This window comes from Podarcis cretensis (assembly GCF_951804945.1).
Source record: "Podarcis cretensis genome assembly, chromosome: 12".
Classification (NCBI taxonomy): Eukaryota; Metazoa; Chordata; class Lepidosauria; order Squamata; family Lacertidae; genus Podarcis; species Podarcis cretensis.
The window spans coordinates 29,932,632-29,954,604 of record NC_137181.1 but is presented as its reverse complement, the minus strand read 5'-3'; the positions used below and the strand labels follow the sequence as shown (position 1 = coordinate 29,954,604).

Below are 21,973 nucleotides of genomic sequence, written 5' to 3'. Positions count from 1 at the left end.
TCCAGTGGTGTGCCTCGCTCCCTGATAGTTCAGCTTTGTAACACTGATGGCTACTTCTTGTGATACTTTTGGAATTCTGGTATAGGTACCAGATATATTCCAGTTGCACCAATTGCTAATAGCTCAACTATTAATAGCAGTGCTATTTTTGACAAAATGTGCAGAAGTAGTGGTCCATAAAGCATCAGTGCCTCACTGATTGTTGACATTATCAAGGGAAGTTAAAATAAGGAACAGATATTCAAACAACCTATGCTTTGCCCACTAGACCACACTGTAGGATAAAAACGAAAAAGCATCCTTCCCCAACTGATCCAATGGTGTGTTCCAACTTGTTTTTTTAAAAACCTTCTTCCAAAGGGAGAACCAGGAAGACCAGGATTTCCAGGAGAAAGTGGGAAGCCAGGTCTGTCAGGAGGATCTGGGAAAAAGGTAACACCATTTTGTCAGTTGCTTGTCTAAAACAAAAGGTCCAAGTTCGGTTTGCAGTGTACTCACCCTTGACAAACCATTCCTCAGCATAAAGACCTGCGGTTTCGGCTTTCGACCTGCAAAATCTTATTTGTGCCCCCTGCAGTGGTATAATGGAAGGGGAATGTGAGGGAGCACAGCCCATGGCCTTTTCTCAGAGCAAGAATGACAATACCCTCAGTAGGGCTGCCATGTAATTGGAGGATAATTTAGGAAATTAACGTACAGTAAGGTAGAGATTGAGGAAAATAATAAAAAGAGAGAGGCTTTATACCATGTATTTATTTACTATCTATATCCCACCTTTATCTCCAAGGAACTCAAGGTGGTACACATGATTCTTCTCCTCATTTAATCCTCACAAGAACCCTGCGAGGTACATTAGACTGAAAGAAGATGGTGACTGGCCCAAGGTCACCTAGTGAGCTTCATAGTCTAGTGGGGATTTGAACCCTGGTCTTTCAGGTCCTAGTCTGACACTCTATCCACTACATCTCACTGGCTCTCAGCTGCTTCCAACACTACCTAGAGATACCTGTGATTGTGCCTGGGACCATCTGCATGCAAAACAGATGCTCTACCCCTGAGCTATGGCTGTCCTCCAGATGTCTTGTGCTGCTGAGATTTTCCTGTTTCAGATTGTTGTGTTTCCCCTTTGTATTTTATTGTATCTATAGGAAGTATTTAAGCTGCACTGGAAATGCAGTTTACTGAAAGGTGGAGCATAAATCAATAAGGCAAATAACTGCTGTGTGAAAATTAATACCCTCTTTTTATTTTTTTTAGGGGGAACAAGGATTACCTGGCCCAAGAGGCCCAGAGGGAATTCCTGGAAAGGGCGAGGTGGGTCCAAAGGTAAGATTGAATAAATGTGTTTTAGAAGTGTGAGAGTGAGTGAAGTAAAATCTCTCTCTCTCAGTGAAGGAAGTTGTAGGACTGACACCTGTAAATCACTAATATTCCATAGTTCAATTGTTTTCAATATTGCTTATGAAAACAAAACTGGATAGAGTTCTTGTGGGCTGCAAGTCTTCCCAACTGTGTAGAGATACACTTATGCACCCGCACAGATGGGGAATTGAACTTGCGAAGTCCACAGGCAAATGCTTCCACTGCTATGATGTCCCTCTGCATTCCTACCTGCATTTGTTCTACACACAATTCATGTCAGGAAGGGGCTCTAGTTTCAAGTCAGGAAGGGGCTCTAGCTAAAACTACAAGAACTTCCAAGTGTGCACATCCTTCTGAAAGTTTTTCTTTTTAATAGCAGATTTTATTAATTGAGAAAAGAAGGGGACTCCAAGATTTGAAGAAGTAACACAGAACAGGCAGTTATCAACAAGACAGGACATTAATAATGAAATTAATATAAGTACACGTTTGTATATATACCAATACCTGTACAATATATACAAATAAAAGATCACATACAGATTGCTGCAATAAAAACATCACAGCACCTTCCTTATCCTTAAAAGTAAGTGGCCCTCATAAAGAAGAAAGATTCCACAGGGCTGGTTGTGGCAAGCTCTGATCTGTAGGTTCACTCTATCTGCACTAAAAACAGGAAGAATAAAATTACAAGATAATGAAATATTAATAGTGTATTCTGAAAGTTAACACCAGAATTTTCATTGAAATGAATGTTCGTCCAACTGAAAAATTAGGCTGCTTTTTCCTCCCGGAGACTCATTAATGAAATACTGGGCAAAGGCATTAATCTAGAAGTTTGACCTCACGGTCTGTTGTTTCTGGAGCTCCTTCTATCCTTCTGCTCTTCTCTGGGACCACTGACGCTCATCAGTATGTGACCATTGTGTGGAGACAGCTCAGAAACACTTCACTTGCAGTTGTCCAGCAGCTGACTGGCAGATTTCATATGAAAACCCAAAGGAAACTGTGTTGACCTATAAGAACCCCACCCCCCATTTTGCAGACCTGCCCTAAAAAAAAAAAATTCATGGGTAGAATTGATAGTTAACCACTTCAGGGCCCATCAATTATCAATTTTCATTTTAGATATTCTTTAAAAACCCATAAATATATGTTGGATGGAAATAGCTTTGTGCCACAGTTTATTTTATTTATTTTATTAATTAGGGTGAAGAGGGACAAAGAGGAGCAAAAGGAAATGATGGTCAAAGAGGTTTGCCAGGTGATCCGGGACCAAAGGTATGTTACTTTCATTTCTGTGCTGCTTCTCTCTGTGTGGGTTCTGTCTGCTAACAGCCTGTCTGTGTGCAGTGCATCAAATGCAATTCATGTAACGCACTTGACTACCGTAGTCCACGTAGCAGAAGCTAGTGCTCAACTATCTTGGCCATAGGTAGGAAAGACTTTTCAGCTCCAGGGCTGAACTTCCTAGGGCCACAGGTCATGTACACATTATAACCAGGCAGAAATACTCAGGGAGAATGCAAGTCAGAGCCAGTGAAGGGTGTGGTCTTGGGCAGAGTCCTGAGGATCACATAGAGAGGTCTGAGGGCCTGCGTTCAGCGCTTAGGCCTGAGACTCCCCATCCCTGGACCAGGCAGCTGATTGGTATGAACGATGGACAAACAGCGTGGACAGAGAGGTCCCTGGTCTTAGCTGATTTCCAAATGAAGACATGGAACCTGACTTCTCCACAATCACAAACACCGAAGGGAGAGCACAGGCTACATCACCAAAGACGCATCCCACTGAAATTAAAATTAGCAGAAAAGAAACAAAATGAGAGAATAGTTGCTAGATTGTAGCTATCCTGAAAAATGCTATGATCGAGATGAAGAGCAATTGTTGTGGGTCCAAAACCTTAGTTCAGAAAACTGAGATGACCCTTGAAGTCCTTTCTAATGAATTCAGGAATCAATTACTGGAAATCCAATCAACATTTTGCAGCTAGGCAAAATGTTTTAGGATCCTCTTGAAAGCCAGTACTTTAGGACTCCTTGTCATCGTGTGAATATGTTGCTGATGATATAGACATGCATTGATTATATATTTCTTCTGCAGGGTGAATCTGGTATCAAAGGTTCAGTTGGAAGCCCTGGACCTTCCATTCGTGGGCTTCCTGGCCCCAAGGTAAATAATGCCAAAAAGCAATGTGGAACACCTGATCCTGGTACTTTCCTCCAAAATTGTGTGATCCTTTAATAAAGATGTGTTCTTTTGTGTGTATGCTTAGGGGGAGCAAGGATATGCAGGACCTCCCGGGAGCGATGGAAACCCTGGAAATTCAGTCATGGGACCTCAGGTGTGCAGTTTAATAAAACAAAATATTGGCAATATGATTCAATATGACCACATACAAAGAAGTAGAAAGAAATACTAAATTGGGTGTTTTTAGGCTTGTTGGGCAGGATCAGGGCTGGTTAAAGACATGCTGAAGCCCTAAGCTTCCATTTAGATTTTGGCAAGCTTCCATTTAGATTTTGGCAAAAAGATGCATCTCTTTATCCTGGCTTTTGACACCTGGAATGTGTGTTTTCAGGACCCACCTTATTTGTTGCAATACCATTTTTTGTACTTGTACATTTTCGAATCGTTTTTAATTTTGTGTTTTAAATTGTTGTAACCTGTCCTGGGGCCTTAGGGTAAAGGGTAAGTAATAAAATAATAGTAAGTGATATCAAGCTTAAGTGGCCTTCTTTATTGAGTAATCAATAATTGAGTAATTGAGTAATCAATGTTATGATGTCAGCAGAATCTGAAGTCATATCCAACCAGGTGCAATGGATTTATAATAGCAAGCTGCCATCTGAGTCTTTCTTGCAATTCATTGTAAAATATTTTGATTACCCAATAAAGTCGTACATCGAAAGTCGAACAGAATCCGTTCTGGAAGTCCGTTCAACTTCCAAAACATTCAGAAACCAAGGCGTGGTTTCCGATTGGCTGCAGGAAGCTCCTGGAGCCAATCAGAAGCTGCACCGGACATTCGGCTTCCAAAGGACATTCGCAAACCAGAACACTCACTTTCGGGTTTGCAGCGTTCAGAAGCCAAAATGTCCGAGTGCCAAGGCGTTCGGATTCCAAGGTACGACTGTAAAGTTATTTTTTTAAAACAACAACAACATTGTAAACACTTGCATTTTAAACGCAAAGACACATTTAGCAGCATGTCTAGTTTGGCCTTCAGAAATCCCAGGAGGTAGAGGAGTGGAAACACTTCGGTTAACCACATATTAGGCAGATTTCTTATAGTTACAGGCACCAGGAAGGAAATTTTTAAGCTGCTATTCCATGGGCCCTGGTCATCCGAACATGCCCAAAGATGGGGACTTGTTTTTATTTAAGTGCATTATGTTTTGGGTCAGGAGAAAAGTGTCCATAGTTCAGATGTGGTTTATATTATCTATTTCTAGTAAATATGGGTTGATGTACAGTGGTGCCTCGCAAGACGAAATTAATTTGTTCCGCGAGTCGCTTCGTCTTGCGATTTTTTCGTCTTGCGGAGCGCGGATTGCCCGGGTATTAACGGTTTTACGAAAAAGGAAGCAAATCCGCAAGACGTTTTCGTCTTGCGAAGCAAGCCCATAGGGAAATTCGTCTTGCGAAGCACCTCGAAAAATGGAAAACCCTTTCGTCTAGCGAGTTTTTCATCTTGCGGGGCACCACTGTATTCACTTTCAGGGAATGAAAGATAGAAACAGATAAATTACGATGGCAATAATCTTGACATGCTAGTTTTATATGTACACAGATTTATTTATTTATTTTAAACATACTTAGGGGAGCATTCAGACACCCTCAGTCTGAAATGCCACAATCCATCAATTGATGAAAGCCTTTTGATGGTGTGGATGCCAGATTTAGGATATTGTGTAATGAAGATGCAGCAATACTTACGCCTTCTAAAATCGGGAGGAATATGTGGGACAAAATCCTCAGTTCATAAGAGAAGGGTATTGTTATCCTATTTTGGTTGTTCACAAAGTGAGAACATCTGTTTGGCAACTCTTCCCAGTGCAGGAATTTGGAAGTCAAAATAGAGACAAGACCCCTTGCCCCCGATTTCCTTCATTATTGAAATAATTAATGGGGAAACTACATGATATTTTAAAACACTGGCAACAAACCAGAGGAATCCTTTAGGTACACCCTGAGGACTCAGACATGTCCAGCATGACTTCTGCTCCTCCCGTCTTCTTGGAAGAGGAGCTTGCCGTGCACTATATCGTATACCACTTCTGAATTTCCCCAAGTGCGATATGCGGTTCATTGTGGCTTATGGTGCAAGCCAGTTCTCAAGTATTGCCAGTTCTCAAACTTGCAAATTAGCTGTCAATGTCCAGATCACAAACACTTTCCCTGGTAGTATTCTGCCCGATGAGCAACAGCTTCCACCTTCTTCCCCAAGTCCTTTTCAACCAGAAGTACAACAGGAAGGTGAAGCTTCTCTGTCCCGGGCATAATCTGTGTGTGCTGTGACATGGCAGTTTTGCCTTCTCACATGCAGACATCGAAGTCTGGCAACGTTAAGAGTTAATAATATGATGTTTAGATAATTTATATTGATGTTCATTATTTGTCTTCAGGGTTCTCCAGGCTTACCAGGGCCACCTGGACTTCCTGGAGCAAAGGGGGATGGCTTTCCGGGTGCACCAGTAAGTGTAATTTCACTTCTAATTTGTGATAGGTAAGAGGTAAAAGGTAAATGGTTGGAACAGTACACTGTCCTCAGTGTCCTGAAGCGTCACACCTTACCTCCTTCGGGATCTCAAGTGCCTTCAGAGCTCCAGCATGCCTCTTAGGTTCATAATGACCAGAAGAGTCTCTCCCCCTTTCTTTTCTTTTTAAAATAATCTTCCCTTTATTATATATAAACAATGTCATACAATACATACCATACATACCATACATACCAAACCATACCATACAAAACATGCATACCTGCGAAACATACATTACCTACATACCTACCCAACATAAATACACCATCAATGTTTGACTTCCAACTGTTCTATTGTGCTATTTTGCAATTTATTAATCCACACACATTTCATTTTTGTTTGTTCTATTTTTCTAAATGGATTTTACTATGTGTTTTCTTTGTTTTTTAGTATCATTCTATGTCTGTCAGGAGATCCACCTTATCCGTATAGATTTTGAGATATTCTTTAAATCTCATCCATTCCTTGTTAACTTTTTGTATAGTGTTTCCTCTTAGTCTCCCTGTTAACTTTGCAATATGTAAATATTCAATCGTTTTTGCTAACCAGTCTGTTTTTGTGAGGACATTTTCCAGTCTCTCCTCCTTTCAAGGTTGGTGCTCTTCTCTGCCCTTGGCACAATCTTAGGCTGCCTTATTTATGTTTCTGCCACTTAGCCCACCACTGGGGATATGCTGCCCTCAGCTTTAGGTATCTCCTCCCTCTCTTATCTTATGTATTGAAATTGGTTTTATGTTTTGATTAGTTCTTATTGGTGTTTTACTTGCCTTGTTTTTTATGCTGTTTATTTTCTGTTATTGCTGTTTTGTTTTATTAATTGCATTTGTTTTAATATGGTTTTGCCACCCTGATGGAAAGGTAGGATACAATCAGTGGTGTAGTGTGGGGGGGTGCAGGGGGGCCGGCTGCACCAGGCGCAACATCTGGGGGTTAGGGTTAGGGGGCGCAAATCCACGGGCTAGGGGGCGCCAATCCATGGGTTAAAGGTAAAGGTACCCCTGCCCATACGGGCCAGTCTTGACAGACTCTGGGGTTGTGCGCCCATCTCACTTAAGAGGCCAGGGGCCAGCGCTGTCCGGAGACACTTCCGGGTCACGTGGCCAGCGTGACATCGCTGCTCTGGCGAGCCAGAGTCACACACGGAAACGCTGTTTACCTTCCCGCTGGTAAGCGCTCCCTATTTATCTACTTGCACCCGGAGGTGCTTTCGAACTGCTAGGTTGGCAGGCGCTGGGACTGAGCAGCGGGAGCGCACCCCGCCGCAGGGATTCGAACCGCCGACCTTTCGATCGGCAAGTCCTAGGCGCTGAGGCTTTAACCCACAGCGCCACCTGCGTCCCATAATCCATGGGTTAGGGGGCGCAAATTACTTGCCTTGCCCTGGGTGCTGACAACCCACACTACGCCACTGGATACAATTTTAACAAGAGATTTAAAAAAAATGCACGTTGCTGTTTTTTAAATGAAAAAATAAAAGCTTCTAGATGGAGGCCAAAATCCCATTATTTGTACATCCTTCGGTTCTGTGAGACTAACCAGCCTGTATTTTTCTGACGTCGTTCTAGGGACCTCAGGGAATGCCTGGCCTTCAGGGACCAAGAGGACTTAAAGGAGCAGGGGACCCTGGCCAAAAGGTACTCATGCTAAAGTAACACCTATAATTTTAATAGATAACTCTGTCATTAAAAGCATTAAAAGAGAGCCAGTGTGGTGCAGTGGTTAAGAGCGGTAGTCTCGTAATCTGGGGAACCGGGTTCGCGTCTCCGCTCCTCCACATGCAGCTGCTGGGTGACCTTGGCCTAGTCACACTTCTTTGAAGTCTCTCAGCCCCACTCACCTCACACAGTGTTTGTTGTGGGGGAGGAAGGGAAAAGGAGAATGTTAGCCGCTTTGAGACTCCTTCAGGTAGTGATAAAGCAGGATATCAAATTCAAACTCTTCTTCTTCTTCTTAAAATAAATTCTATGCACTGTTTCCCTCCATATTGAGGAGAATGTTCTTGTGCTTGGATGCTTGTAGGTTTCCCACGGGCATCTGGTTGACCTCTGTGAGAACAGGATGCTGGACTAGATAGGCCATTGGCTGATCCAGAAGGTTCTTTTTGTATTCTATTTCCTCAGAAATGAACATAAATCACAGTTTCTTCTTGATCAATAACATAACTTTTATAAAGTTGACAGAATCCATCTTGACGTAGCCCTTTAAGTGTTAACAGAAGTTAGACCTCTGGCACGACGTTTGTTTATTTGCTTATGTCAAGCTGCCATTTGGGGTAATGGCCCACCCAATGTGACTAGCTTGCATTTCAAAAATAAAAATAAAAATCCATACCAACTCTCAGAAATCAGCAATTTAAAACTAGCAGCAGTACAGCAAGTGTTTTAAAAGCATAGGCCATGTTTTCTTTTTAAAATAGAGAAATCAGAAAAATAAAAATGCTATCCTCTCACCTGTGGGTGTTTAAAGAAAAGCCGAAATTAAGGAAAGGTGGCCCTAAATAAATGGCTTTTTGAATGCTACTTTAAAGTTTGAAGAGTCCATAGAAACTCTGTGTGAAATATTTATGTGTGCTTGTCTAAATCTGCCAACTTTCAATCAGTCCTCTGCTTTAACAATGTAAAAAATCTGCTGTTGCCTTCTGCTGCTCAATTTACATAGGGAAATCAAAACCTGTCACAGCTGAGCCATTGAATAAAATGCACATTTCAGTATGTCTTGAGCTCTTTGGTGGCTGCCCTCAAGGCTGCTAAACACTTCTGTCCCCATGTGAACAAAACAGCACAGGAATTTGTCAAAACAAACAGATAAATCACTTATAGTACTCTGGAGCATATTCTGGCAATGGCAAACCAGTTTGGTATTATCCTAGTAAATAGAAAAGAGCGAGAGAGCGAGAGAGTGAGAGAGAGAACGCTAGCTTCCTACATTCCATGGTTGTCATATGAGCATTCTTATAAAATCATTCCATTTGCAGAATTAGAGCTATTAAAAATTAGATGCAGCAAAAGTTCTGCTGCTTTTTGCTTCTGAGGAATGCAGTGTGCATTTCTGTATACTAGGGACTCTGCCTCTCTGTTTGTTCTGCTCACCGTTCCTCCTTCCTGCTCCTCCTCACTCCACTTCCCTGTGGTAACCCTCTAGACCAGTGATGGCCAAACTTGGCCCTCCAGCTGTTTTGGGACTACAACTCCCATCATCCCTAGCTAACAGGACTAGTGGTCAGGGATTATGGGAATTGTAGTCCCAAAACAGCTGGAGGGCCAAATTTGGCCACCACTGCTCTAGACCATGGGGGGGGGGACTTCTTGACTCCATGGGCCAGTTCCTTATCGGGACCCCTGAATATTTGTACCCAAGAAGCTGAAAAAACAATAATCCACATGTTCATTAAATAAGAGACACAACCTGTGCTTCAGACAAATCATTGAAGCCGCAGCTATTATGGATCCCTGCACCTGTAAGGAGGAACAGTTTGTGTGGTGGAAAACAATCTCACATATTGGCTTTAATGCAGTTATGCAAATAATACCTTTTACCCCTGTCCAGGGGCTGACACAGGTATAGTCATTGATGCACAAAGCCCACAAGCAGAGCCTGAGCATTCTCCCCAACTTTGGTTTCTCACAATTTGTACTCAGAGCCGTTGTCAGGTGTCAGGGAATCCACCCTGCCCCCCCCCCAACAATAGGTTGCCAGGAATAGATAAACAAGGAGAGTTCTTACCAATGTCTTTTATTCAATAGTCACAGAGAGAGGCTTAGAAAAGCTGTCTCTTGGAGTAACGGCATTGCTCCGAGTAATCACCCCACTTCTCTCCTCAATTTTCAATAGTACCCCCCAGCTTATGGTGGCCGCTTAGGGCCATTTGCTTCTGAGCCCTTTGCTCTCCTACTTTCAATGCTTGCCTGGTTCTGGGAGAATGGAGGGTGTGGTCTGGAATGCTTTCTAGTGATAACGTGTCAGCTGGCTGCTCCCGCTCTGCTTCCCCCTCTCCCATTACTTCCCAACTTTCCCCCTCATCTGCCTCTGAGCTGTGACCTCCCACAAACCCCTGTTGTAAATCTATACTGTCTTCCTCTTCTCTGGAAGGCCTGGACTGGGGAGGCGGTCTCCACCATTCCTCCTCTGTCCAGTCCCTGACAGCCATATTGCCTCTGCCAGTGGAGGTGAAACACAGCCATTGTGGTTAGAAGCCATTGGTGGCCTTGTCCTCCATGACTCTGCCTAATCTTCTTTTAAAGCCCTCCAAGTTGGTGGCCATTACTGCCTCCTGTGGGAAGGCATTCCATGAGGAAGCGCTTTCTTTTATCTGTCCCAAATTGTCCCAGATCCAGCTTCATTACTGGTTACTGAGATAATATTTGGAAATGTGGCATAGAAATTGTTCCGGGTATTGTTTTCCTTCTCACAGAGGTTTGGCAGCCACTTTCATTGTCATTTATTTTCCGTATTATTGAGGTATCAAAAACACACACACACACACACAGAGCGACCAGGAGGACTTGGTTTCCCCCTCCGATCCTTCTTCTGTACTGCTCTAATTTCCTCTATTTTTTAATAAAAAAACGAACAGCTTTGTTTAACCGAAGAGCCCCCTATAAACACATTTACATACAAGTTGGAATTCCACTAAGTATCACTCCGTAAGAATGTTCCCTCAATCTCAATTGGAGCTCTGTTCTTTGGGCTTGAGAGATGGCTCACATATGCAGGCAGCAGAAATGAGGAATTTGGTGAAACAGAGGCCCGATTCACTCAAAACCGCCTCTGGGATGCGGGAACACTATAGGCGTGACTTTCTTGTTCTGTATAGGATAGACATGAAAGGCAAAGGAACAGGCTGTAATCACAACAACTGAGTATATATATAAAAGGCATGCAAATTGTAAAGCCACAGCCTTGATACCACAGCAGTGGGAATAGCCTACCCTAGCATTTTTACTGAAGAACCAGAGCCAAAGCTTTTTTGGGGGGAGGGGAACCCACCAACAGTGGTCTCTGGGGGCAAGGTAGAGCCAGCTGCAGGAAGCGTATCATGTTAAGATCCTGGCCTATCAAACATAGGCTCAACTCCAGTAAAGAGCTGAGTGTCTGTTCCTCGCCCCAGGTTTCTTAATTGATCTCACACACGGTAACTGCCTGTTAGCTCAATTTCAGCTGACTGCATTTTCTTCCTCCCTCGCCCTTTTTAATTAAGAAAAAATAAGCATGCAGAAAAATTCCTGTGGTTCAAAAACAAACAAAAACAAAGCGAAAAGCCCAGCATGGTAACTCTTTGTATATCATTGGATCCATTTCAACAGATATACATAATACTTCTGACGAGAACCTGCTCGCCATCCGTAAATAATCAGTCTCACACCATGATCGGTTGAAGAAGTCTGGCCGCAGCTCTCCCTAGAAGCTGCTGCTGCCCCAACCTTTATTGTGTGTCCACGAAAAGATACAAATTCAAGGAGAGAGCTTTGCCTCAGTCAGCAGATAAAAGACAATACAATACATTAGTCTCATGTTCTCACACCAGACCACGTATTTGATCAGGCTATGCTACGTAGGCCAATCATCGGGCAGCATGAGCTCTTCACGCGTTGATCATGCTCCAAGCAATGCTTTCTGCTATGAAATCATCCTTGCGATAATAAACTTTTGCCCATGCTCTTATGGACAAATGACCATATTCCCACATACTTCCCTTTTATAGAGTTGTTTCTAACCCGTATCATTCCATAAATTTACGATGAATGTTCAGTCGCTTGGAGAACCTTATTCTTGTGTTTCACAGTAGTGGAACAATTTAAAAATAAATGCACCAGAGGTCACAGAGTTAATCGAAAGGAGCAGAAAAATAAGACATACACCCCTGTCTATATACTGTAATATATATGCAAACTGTTTAATGTTTGATTTCACACCAATTTAGACTACGTATCACATAATAACTATGATTAGCTGCAAAACAAGTCAACTTCAAATCACAGGCTATGAAGCTGTCTTGTTGAAACTTACCATAGTGCTAAACCACAGCCACTGGTTCAAACAACTCCAGAAGGCATTGTTAATTTAAAAAATTGAAAGAAAAGCTTCTGATTCCTCGTCCACCCTGCCCTTGGACACACAGGGGAGAAAAGAGGGGTGTGTGAGCCTGGGAGGAGAATAGACCCATTCATGTAGCTCTAAGTCTGTGGTTCTTCAGATGATAAAGGTCTCCAGCTCCCCTTATCCTCATCCATCATGGTCAATGGTCAGGAATGATGGGAGCTGCAGTTAAGCAATAGTCCTCCTGTGGCGAAATGGGTCAGTGCTCCTGGCTCTTAAGCAAAAGGTTGCTGGTTTGAGCCCACCCAGGGCCAGCTGTGGACAAGATTCTTGCATTACAGGGGATTGGACTAGATTACCCTTAGAGTCCCTTCCAACGCTGGAAGGTCATGGAATCCCCACCTTTGACCATGCAGATGTTGTCAAACTACAAATCCCGTCATCCCTGACCCTTGGTCATGTTGGCTTCTGGGTGTTGGAGCTAAACAACATTTAGAGGACCATAGAGTCCCCATCTCCGCTCTAAACCGTGGTTTAGCTCCAAACTCCCAGAAGCCCCAGCCGGCACTCAGGTCCTGCATACAGGTTTCCCATCTGCTTGACCAGCATGAGAACATAATGCTGGACTAGATAGGTCTTTGGCCTGATCCAGAAGAGTGTGCTGGTTTAGCAACATGTCTAAACTGCATCTAAGTATTTACAGTAAATGTTTTGAACAGCCTGTCTTTGAAATGGTTAAGAGGAGAAACATTTGCTTTCAGTAGTCCTGTGAATTAAAGTTAAAGCAGCCTGGCCCTATTCAGGTTTACCTGAAATTAAGTGAGTGAGTTCAGAGGGGCATAATAATAATAATAATAATAATAACAACAACAACAACAACAACAACAACAACAACAACAACAATTTTATTATTCATACCCCACCCATCTGGCTGGGTTTCCCAAGTAGCCTGCAATCCAGTTAAATCACAATGTTTTAGGTGAATAAATCAGAAAAGCCGGTGGGTGGGGGGAGATACAAATTCAACTCATCCACAAATACCAAAAGGCCCATACAGAAATTGACCCGTCCTTTGGCACCACCTGCTGGTAGCACATGGAATCAATGTGCCTCTCAATGTGCAAATAATAACTGCTCGGGGGATGGGGTTGGAGCAATGCCACCATAAAAAAAAGGATTTGACACTTCATGTGTCAGCTCCCCCTCCCCAGTCCAAATGGGAACATGTCACAGCTGCTTTCAGATGTTTTCCAGTTACAGATCTATAACATGTAGTTTGGCCCCATCTTTAGCATTCAAGATCAACCATGTAAGCCTACACGTGTGTGATCCATGGTAAATTCCTCTGAGTTTAATAGGACTTATTCCCAAGTAAGATTGTTGAGTTTTTTTAAGGACTACTGCAGCTCTAATCTTCATGATCTTTTCACAGTCTGATCCACAAACCAGTCAAACAGGCTTCTTGGATTTAAGCGTTGAAGTCTCAGCATTCCAGCCCCGAAAGCTTCTCCATTAACTAGTTTTTGAAGGTTGGGCTGCCCCCTCTCTAATATCACAGACGTCTCCTCCCCCTAAACAAACCACAGTTGTACGCAAATTGTCAAACAGACCTTTGTCCTTTAGGGATTTCACCAAGATCAAGTTGCTCTCAGCCATCTGTCAACAGCTGTCCTATTATTTAAATCTCTGGCAGCTTTGTTGAACATTTCTCCATGATGTGTTTGAATTGTTAAACCTTTAAGTGCTGGGCTGGTTAGAAACTCTGTGGGAGAAGAAGGTTGCTCCAAATAACAGTTCCAGCAGCTTTCCCCATCATTCAGAGAATGAGAGAGAACTTCGTGAAGACCTCTCTCCACACTCCTCAATATTTACCTGCTCCGAATTGCCTCCCTCTCTGGCAGGAGGGGAGAGAGAACATGGAGACCATCTCTTATTTATATATACAAACATCTTCCCCCGTGCTGTTTTTCTAGAAAAAGAGGTGCCGGAACTCACCGTGAATGCCTCCCTTGTTATCTTATAATGGCAATGGAGTCCACCAGAAAAAAAAGCTCTCCTCTTCAAAGTATTGTGCTTATTTATTGCATTCATTTCCCACCTTTGCTCCAAGGATCTCAGTTTAGCATCCATGGCTCTCCCGCTCTCTACATTATCCTCCCAACAACCCTGTGAGCAGTGCCAGATTTGCGTATAAGCTAAACAAGCTATAGCTTAGGGCCCCACTCTCTTTGGGCCCCCCCCCAAAAAAAAATTAAAGGAAAAAAACCTGAATGTAAACTTCCAAAATATAAGATCAAAAACAAACAAAATAAAACCTACATACAGCAAGTGTTTTGTGTTGTGTAGGTCCATAAATTACCATATAGCATATATTCAACACAAAAAATAGTGACCATTTGTTGTTGACAAAGGACAGCTGGACATATAAAGGGCCCCATTACCTTCAGGAGCTTAGGGCCTCATCAAACCTAAATCCGGCCCTGCCTGTGAGGTAGGTTAGGTTAAGTGTTGGTGACTGGTTCAATGTCACCCGGTGAACTCTGGTCTCCAAGGTTACACAAGCATTAAAAGAAATGGGGGGGGGCACACACCATAATTAAACAGACTGTAAAACAATCCCATTTTTTAAAAACCCATAGCAATTAAAAACAGGTTGAGAGATCAAGTGCAATATTCAAAAGCCAACCCAATGTCTATACAGACATTGTGTTTTGCAACACCGGTGGCACCAGTAAAAAAAGTCTGTCTTTGAGTTGCCCCAGGCAACTCCTTGGACTTGGGCAAGGATAACCTACTCCAACCCTGATATCTTTATCCCAATGCTTTCTCTGGGTGCCCAAGCCAAATGAGGTGTCTGTTTGTGTAAGGGGCATCTCAGTGGCTGTGTGACACAACTGAAGAAGGCTCTTCCCAAGCAGGGCCACGTGTACCTAACTTTAATGCCTTTTTGCCACCACATTTTAAATGTCTTTTATTTTCTAAGAGCTTTTTGAATTTTGTTGTAGCTCCTAATATTCCCCTGGTTCTGTGGCTTTGATTCTCTGCTCTTTGGTTTGGGTGTGCGTTTATATATTCTTTTAAAATAAATAAATAAAAAACCTTAACTGGGAATTGCTTTAACGGTGCTTTACATTTTACTGTACAGTGGAACCTCGGGTTAAGTACTTAATTTGTTCCAGAGGTCGTTCTCAACCTGAAACTGTTCTTAACCTGAAGCACCACTTTAGCTAATGGGGCCTCTTGCTGCTGCCGCACTGCCGCTGCACAATTTCTGTTCTCATCCTGAAGCAAAGTTCTTAACCCGAGGTACTATTTCTGGGTTAGCGGAGTCTGTAACCTGAAGCGTATGTAACCTGAAGCGTATGTAACCCGAGGTACTACTGTATTGTGCATTTTTTATTCTATGGGCTGCCCTGAGAATGCACGTAAATAAATAAATAGCACAATGTAATGTGATCTTTAGCTATTGATATCTATGGGAAGTGCTTGCCGGCTTTTAAGTTGGAACATCCTCTGCTATGATTTGTTTTGAAAGCAAGCAGGCTCATTCATAAAATTCTGTGGATGTAATACCTGTGTTGAACCTCTTCCTTTTTGTCTTTCTTTACTTTAGGGAGAACCAGGAGCAAGAGGATCCCCGGGGCCTCCTGGTCAAAGAGGAATAGGAATACCTGGGCCCAAGGTTAGCATGTATCTCTGCACAGTCTAGCAGAGGGATTGGGAACATGCACTGTGGCCCTCCAGATATTGTTTGACTACAATTCCCATCTTCCCTGACCACTGTCTGTGCTACCTGGGGTTGATGGGAGTTGGAGTCCAACAACATCTGTAGGTACCACAGGTTCTCTTCCCCTGATCTAGAAGTTCCTTCCCCTTATATATTTAAGTTAAACATGATAGCCACCTTTCTTGGAATGCTCTGGAGCTAATTTACATTCAATATCTTAGCAGCTTCTTCTTCTTTTTTGCCTGTTTTAATCTAGACGGGTTTGTGAATGCCTTGCAAGAGAAGCATTTCTTTCTATAATGTTGCATTTTGTGGCCGAATTGTTAGATGCAGTGCACCCAGCAAAGGAATGCAGTGTTGTCTTTGTTTGGGGGAAGTTGCAGAAGAATGCTACTGATCCTAGGCTCTTAATAACAGGGACTGAGTGGTTCACTCCAGCCATCAGGCTCTTTTTAGCCCGAGACTTCACGTGACTGCTGTGGATGTACATTTGCTTACCTTATGGAGCAAAGGATAAGCGCTTGCACACAGAGAATCAGCATGTCAGGGGGAAGGGTCCAGCCTATCTTCTTTCTGTGTGCGGGGAGTTGTTTTGTTTTTCAAATGTGTATCCAAAGCCTTAAATGGTATAGTCAAGGCAGCTTTGCCATTTAATTTGGCTGGCTGTTGAACGTGACCAAGGGCAGAGAGAAATGGAAATAGGTGGGATTGTGCTATCAGTTTTCTTACTCCCTAAACACTTCCATGGCTGCCCTTACTCTGCTGGCCTCTTACTCCAGCTTTTGAATTACCTGGAGTGACCTCAATAGGACTTATTTCCAAGTTGCGACGGGGGTGAAGAATTGAATTTGTTTGCATTTTAATGAGAAACCATTTAATCCACACTTTTTGAACCAATATGTGAACCGAAACATGGCTATCCTTTGAAATTTGTACTCCTCTGAATTTTTCAATGCAGTTTTCCAACCAACCAATGTGTGCAAGAATACATACATTACTGTACGGCATGCATAAAGAGGCATCTATTCATGAAAATGACTTACAAATGAATTATGTTAGTGGGAATTGCTTTGCAAAAGTGTATACATTAGTCAAAACTGCATGTGAAATTTCATTGATTAGGAGAAATTGCACTAAGATGCCGATGGATTTTCACAAGAATTTCTTTTTTTAAAAAAGAAAAAAAGCCAATTGCCAAAGAACTGAAATTAAGATGGCGAAGAAGGAGAAGCTGCAAGAAACTGAAATTGATCAATTTGTCCATCCCTGTTTCTGAGTAGACATGTATAGGAATGCACTTAAGTGCCCCCAAGCAGTTACAAAGGCTCATATATGTAATTCTTTTCACAGTTTCCAGCATTTGGAAAAGGCAGAGACGGGCACAAAACTTTACATGACACTATACAATTTTGACTTCTTCCTGGAGTTGTCTTAACCTACTTCCCCCCACCCCTCTTAATCTGAGACAATTTTATTTCCCTTTTTCCCTTTTTTAAAAATTAGGGTGTTATTGGACAAAAAGGTCTGCCAGGGCCACAGGGTCCTCCTGGAGATAGTATACAAGGAATTAAGGTAAGAATGTAGGTGCTGACGTAAGTTTTTTTGCAAGTGACTCCCCCTGCCCTGTCTTCATTACACAGTTGTTTCATGGAACTATTTATGTTGCTGCTTAAGAGGGGAAAGAAACCCCAAAAACCTAATTTTTAAATGTCCACTTGGTTGACAGACAGTAGTTTCTTAACTGAGTGCCAGCCCTGTTGGAGTGAAAAGATCAGGCCTTTAAAACTCTACCCTGATCAAGGACAGAAATTTATTCTGGAAGAACTGATGAACTGTGGATGTACCATACCCTGGACTTTCCCCTTCCATGGAAGTGAAATAATTGAGTAAATGCTGTTTGCTCTAACAAATTAAAAGGCCGCCATGTTGTGTCAGGGTGTCCTAGCAGTGACATATCTTTTGAACTAGAATTTAAGTTTTGGCCTTTAGAACCTGATGACTTCACACACACAGAGAGAGAGACACCTGCTGTCATCCAGACTAGGCAATTACTTATACCAAAGCTATAAATATCTGGGAAAATGTTGAGCTGGGAGATAACAGAAATCACTGGGTTAAAGTTGACTGAAAGTGCAGAGTTGCCATTATTATCAATTTACGATGGGGTGGAAGGTTCGCAGGCTATGAAGGACTTGCTCACAGATTTGACAGCTGCATGAATTATAATAGCTAGGGAAGTAGAAGGGGCAAGCAGAATATAAAATGGAGGAATGATATAAAAAGGTGTAGCTATTAATGATAAATTGAGATGTGCCATTAAGGTAAGATGGGGAATATGTAGGAGAAATGATTTCGAGGAGATACGGAAGGTGTTTGTAGAATTTGTAAAACGGAAAGGGGTCAAACCATCGCAAGAGGTGTTGAAATTTTGGGAGGTTGAGTAGTCACAATGGAATGGTCTCGGTGGTGGGGTGCACATTTTTATTCTTATTTATTTATGATTATTACTTTGTCAAAATAAAAAGCAAAACAAACGTTGAGCTGGATCCTTCCCACAAGAATCTGACTTAGAGCAATGCATTTTAAAAACACTTTCCCATTTACATGAACCTCAGTGAGGGCACAGAACACGGCTTGTGAGGGGCATGGCCTGGGAAGGGGGTGTGGCCTGGAGGAGAGTCCCAAATGTTGAATGAATGGAGAATCCGGTAGGGACTCCTCTGGGGCAATTCAAAATTTAGAAAGCAAGTGTGTTGTCACCTACAAAAATGTCATCACTCCTTATATGGCCACAGAGATGTCAGGAATGTGACATTTCTTGCGTATGTAAAGCTCCAGGTCTTACGGTTTGGATGCCTAAGAGTAGTGGTTCCAAATATTTTTGGGGGCCACTGTTCCCTTGGCTCCATAAACTCATCCCCGGCGCCCCTTGCCCTATAAAGAGCATTATTCAGAATAGTGGTTGAATCATGATGCACTAAGAAAGGTGATTAGTAAAGGTAAAGGGACCCCTGACCATTAGGTCCAGTCGTGACCAACTCTGGGGTTGCGGTGCTCATCTCGCTTTATTGGCCAAGGGAGCCGGCGTACAGCTTCCGGGTCATGTGGCCAGCATGACTAAGCTGCTTCTGGCGAACCAGAGGAAACGCCGTTTACCTTCCCGCCGGAGCGGTACCTATTTATCTACTTGCACTTTGAGGTGCTTTCGAACTGCTAGCTTGGCAGGAGCAGGGACTGAGCAACGGGAGCGCACCCCGTCGCGGGGATTCGAACCGCCGACCTTCTGATCAGCAAGTCCTAGGCTCTGTGGTTTAACCCACAGCGCCACCCGCGTCAAGAAAGGTGATTACACAGCAGCATTAAAAGCTGTAACCATTAGTTACATTTATTCAAATTCCATTTATTCAAAACCATTTATTCAAATTCCAATGTAGCTTGAGTCAACAAAATTGATAAACTTGATACAGCAATGCCAGCTCTTCAAAGCCTGATAGTCATTGACACCTCCAGTGGCCGCTCAGGTTTGGAAACTACTGGCTTAGAGCCATAGAGTAGAAAACTGTTTCCCATCATGTGAAGCTGTCTCACAAGAGGAGCATCTGTGTATTAGGTCTCTGGGTCATGTAAGTAAACCCTGTGGCTGAGAAATATTGGTGGCTGCTTAAGCTGAGCAGCTGAGCCCTGGGGATGCTTTTGGGCCACATTTAACATAACTGTTCCATATGGAAGTGACAGGAAAGCTGCTCTGCTCAAAGGGATAAGACGGCTGGGCTAAACATCTGTCAGTGGATTTCCTGCATGCTTGTTTCCTGTATGTTTAATAAATGTCCGTATGGGTATAGCCAAATGCAATCCTTGCAGACAGTTCTGCATTCAAACAGAAAACGACCTAAATAACCAAGGGAACAGTACTTTGCTTGCAGCTGCTAAATGTTACGGTCTTTTTACAAAGGCTATTTCTAAGCAAATCTCTATGTTGTTTTTAGGGAGATCGGGGTGTTCAAGGCTTACCAGGACAAAAAGGCTCTGTGGGGGTTGGACTACCCGGGTCTAAGGTAAGAGAGTTGCCCATCTATCTCTTTTTTTAAAAATCTGTTTTAATTAAAAGTTTTCAACATAAAATACAATAAAAAGCAAACTAATTTAGAAAGGAAAAAGAGGGGAAACAACCAAGATTAAAGAAATAAAGGAATAAAGAAAAGGAGAAAGAAGGGGGGGAGAGGAATTGGAAATTAAAAAGCCTTCTATCCATAGGAGCCAAGGCTCCTTCGGACCCCCCAATAAAATATTTGAGGGGGATGCCCCCCCAAGTTGATGGGCATTACCATTCAAATGGTGTCTGTGTGCTGTATCATGTGACCAATTATGTAGGGCCAGGCTTATAGCCATGTTGTATCTTATTATTAGGGGGATTCTGGAGAGAAAGGAGACCAGGGAAAGAGAGGTAACAAAGGAGAGATTGGAGAACCTGGACCTGCAGGACCAAGGGTAACACTTAAAAAAAACACAACTACTTTATTTATTCTTTCACAACAGAAGATAGTGCACTTAATAATTTATATCATTATACAATCTTTAGGGATTTTCAGGACTCAAAGGCGAACCTGGTCTTACTGTAAGTATATCCTGATGTGTTTTATCATAAAAATGTGACTGTTGGTAAAAGCTGCAGCTTGGCACTTTTTATGATCAGAGATGGGGAATCAGTGGCTCACCAGATGTTGCTGGATTACAGCTAGGAATGAATCAGTCTTTTCCAGGTTCTGCTTGTGGACTTACTATAAGCTTCTGGTTGGCCGATATGAGAACAATATGCTGGACCAGATGGGCCACCAGCCAGATTCAGCAGGGCTTTTTGTATATTTTATGTTGCGACAAATAAAAATGACATTTCTGTCACAGATTAAGTATCATTTAACTACGTATTTTGTTGGAAAATGTGTTCCAGCCTGTTCTGAGCCATGTACACAGCGCTGTTTCTAATCTGCTACAGTTCAGCTTTTGGGGGAAACCATGTTGTTTGTCTTGCCATGGCAGACAGAATTTTATGCAATCAATTACATATTGTAGCATTATGCCATACCATTACTTTCAATGCAAAGGCCATTCATTTCAACGCAAAGAACACAAAATACAAATGGTGGCAGGGGCGGGGGGAGGACAATGATACACATACTCAATTAAATATTGTTTGCGGACTGTTGTGAAAACAGCAGAAAACACGGATTGCATTTGCTGCACTAATTTCCATTTTGGACATGAGAGAATTGAGCGAACTTTGGCAATTTCCACTCCCATGCAAGTAGATATGATTCTTTCCCCTTTTAGACATGTTCAGAGAACCATCTGAATATCACTGTAACAATATTTTTTAGTGTTTCAAAACATCCAGTCACTTGCTTTATGCAAAGCAAGCGTCCAATTTTCCATTAGAAAACAAAACAAAACAAAAACAATTAGGCAATGATGAATAACTGATTTCCAAATCTCAAATCACAACTGAACTGGCTCCTCTCTTTCAGAAAGAAGATGTAATCAAACTCATAATGGAGATATGTGGTAAGATCTACCTGAAGGAATGAAACCATTTCATCGTATTAGTTGTTTTCCCTAAAAGAATTCAGAATTGACCTTAGAAGTGTGTATATTTATTGGGTAAGGTTGAAAGAACCATGAATGGAAGGAAAATAGCTGAGAGTGGTGTTTCACAAGTGCTGGCCCATGTCTCTGCAGTGTTAAACACTTGCACCCTGGAAGTTGAATGGAATCTGTTCCGGCAGTCCGTTCTACTTCCAAAGCATTCGATAACCAAAGCGCAGCTTCTGATTGGCTGCAGGAAGGTCCTTAACCGTCCAGGGGTCCTTTACCTGTTTTTTACCTTTACTGTCTTGCTGCATCTCTACTTCTGTGTGAGGTGAGGAGCACTATACCAATGAAAAGAAGAAAAAAAATCACATGTATGAAGCCACCCTTAGTGGAACAGTTATTCGAAATAGCATGAATGTGCAGTGTTCACCAGTGCTGGGAACAAAAGACTCACATGCACAGAAAACAGGTGGCATTGTCCACTGTCTTTCCCAATTTT

The 21,973-nt window shown here is 42.5% G+C and overlaps 1 protein-coding gene across 2 annotated transcripts in view; it reads left to right on the top strand.

The window, feature by feature from the left end:
• The window catches only part of COL28A1 (collagen type XXVIII alpha 1 chain), an 82,587-nt gene that overhangs the window by 46,671 nt on the left and 13,943 nt on the right, over positions 1-21,973 (top strand). For both annotated transcript variants that reach the window (XM_079948159.1, XM_079948158.1), the window contains exons 19-31: positions 361-432; positions 1,258-1,326; positions 2,572-2,643; positions 3,466-3,534; positions 3,638-3,706; positions 5,991-6,059; positions 7,691-7,759; positions 15,775-15,843; positions 17,392-17,460; positions 19,875-19,943; positions 20,296-20,376; positions 20,468-20,503; positions 21,411-21,447. In XM_079948159.1, the coding sequence (XP_079804285.1) occupies positions 361-432; positions 1,258-1,326; positions 2,572-2,643; positions 3,466-3,534; positions 3,638-3,706; positions 5,991-6,059; positions 7,691-7,759; positions 15,775-15,843; positions 17,392-17,460; positions 19,875-19,943; positions 20,296-20,376; positions 20,468-20,503; positions 21,411-21,447 (850 nt within the window). The remainder of the gene's footprint in view (positions 1-360; positions 433-1,257; positions 1,327-2,571; positions 2,644-3,465; positions 3,535-3,637; positions 3,707-5,990; positions 6,060-7,690; positions 7,760-15,774; positions 15,844-17,391; positions 17,461-19,874; positions 19,944-20,295; positions 20,377-20,467; positions 20,504-21,410; positions 21,448-21,973) is intronic.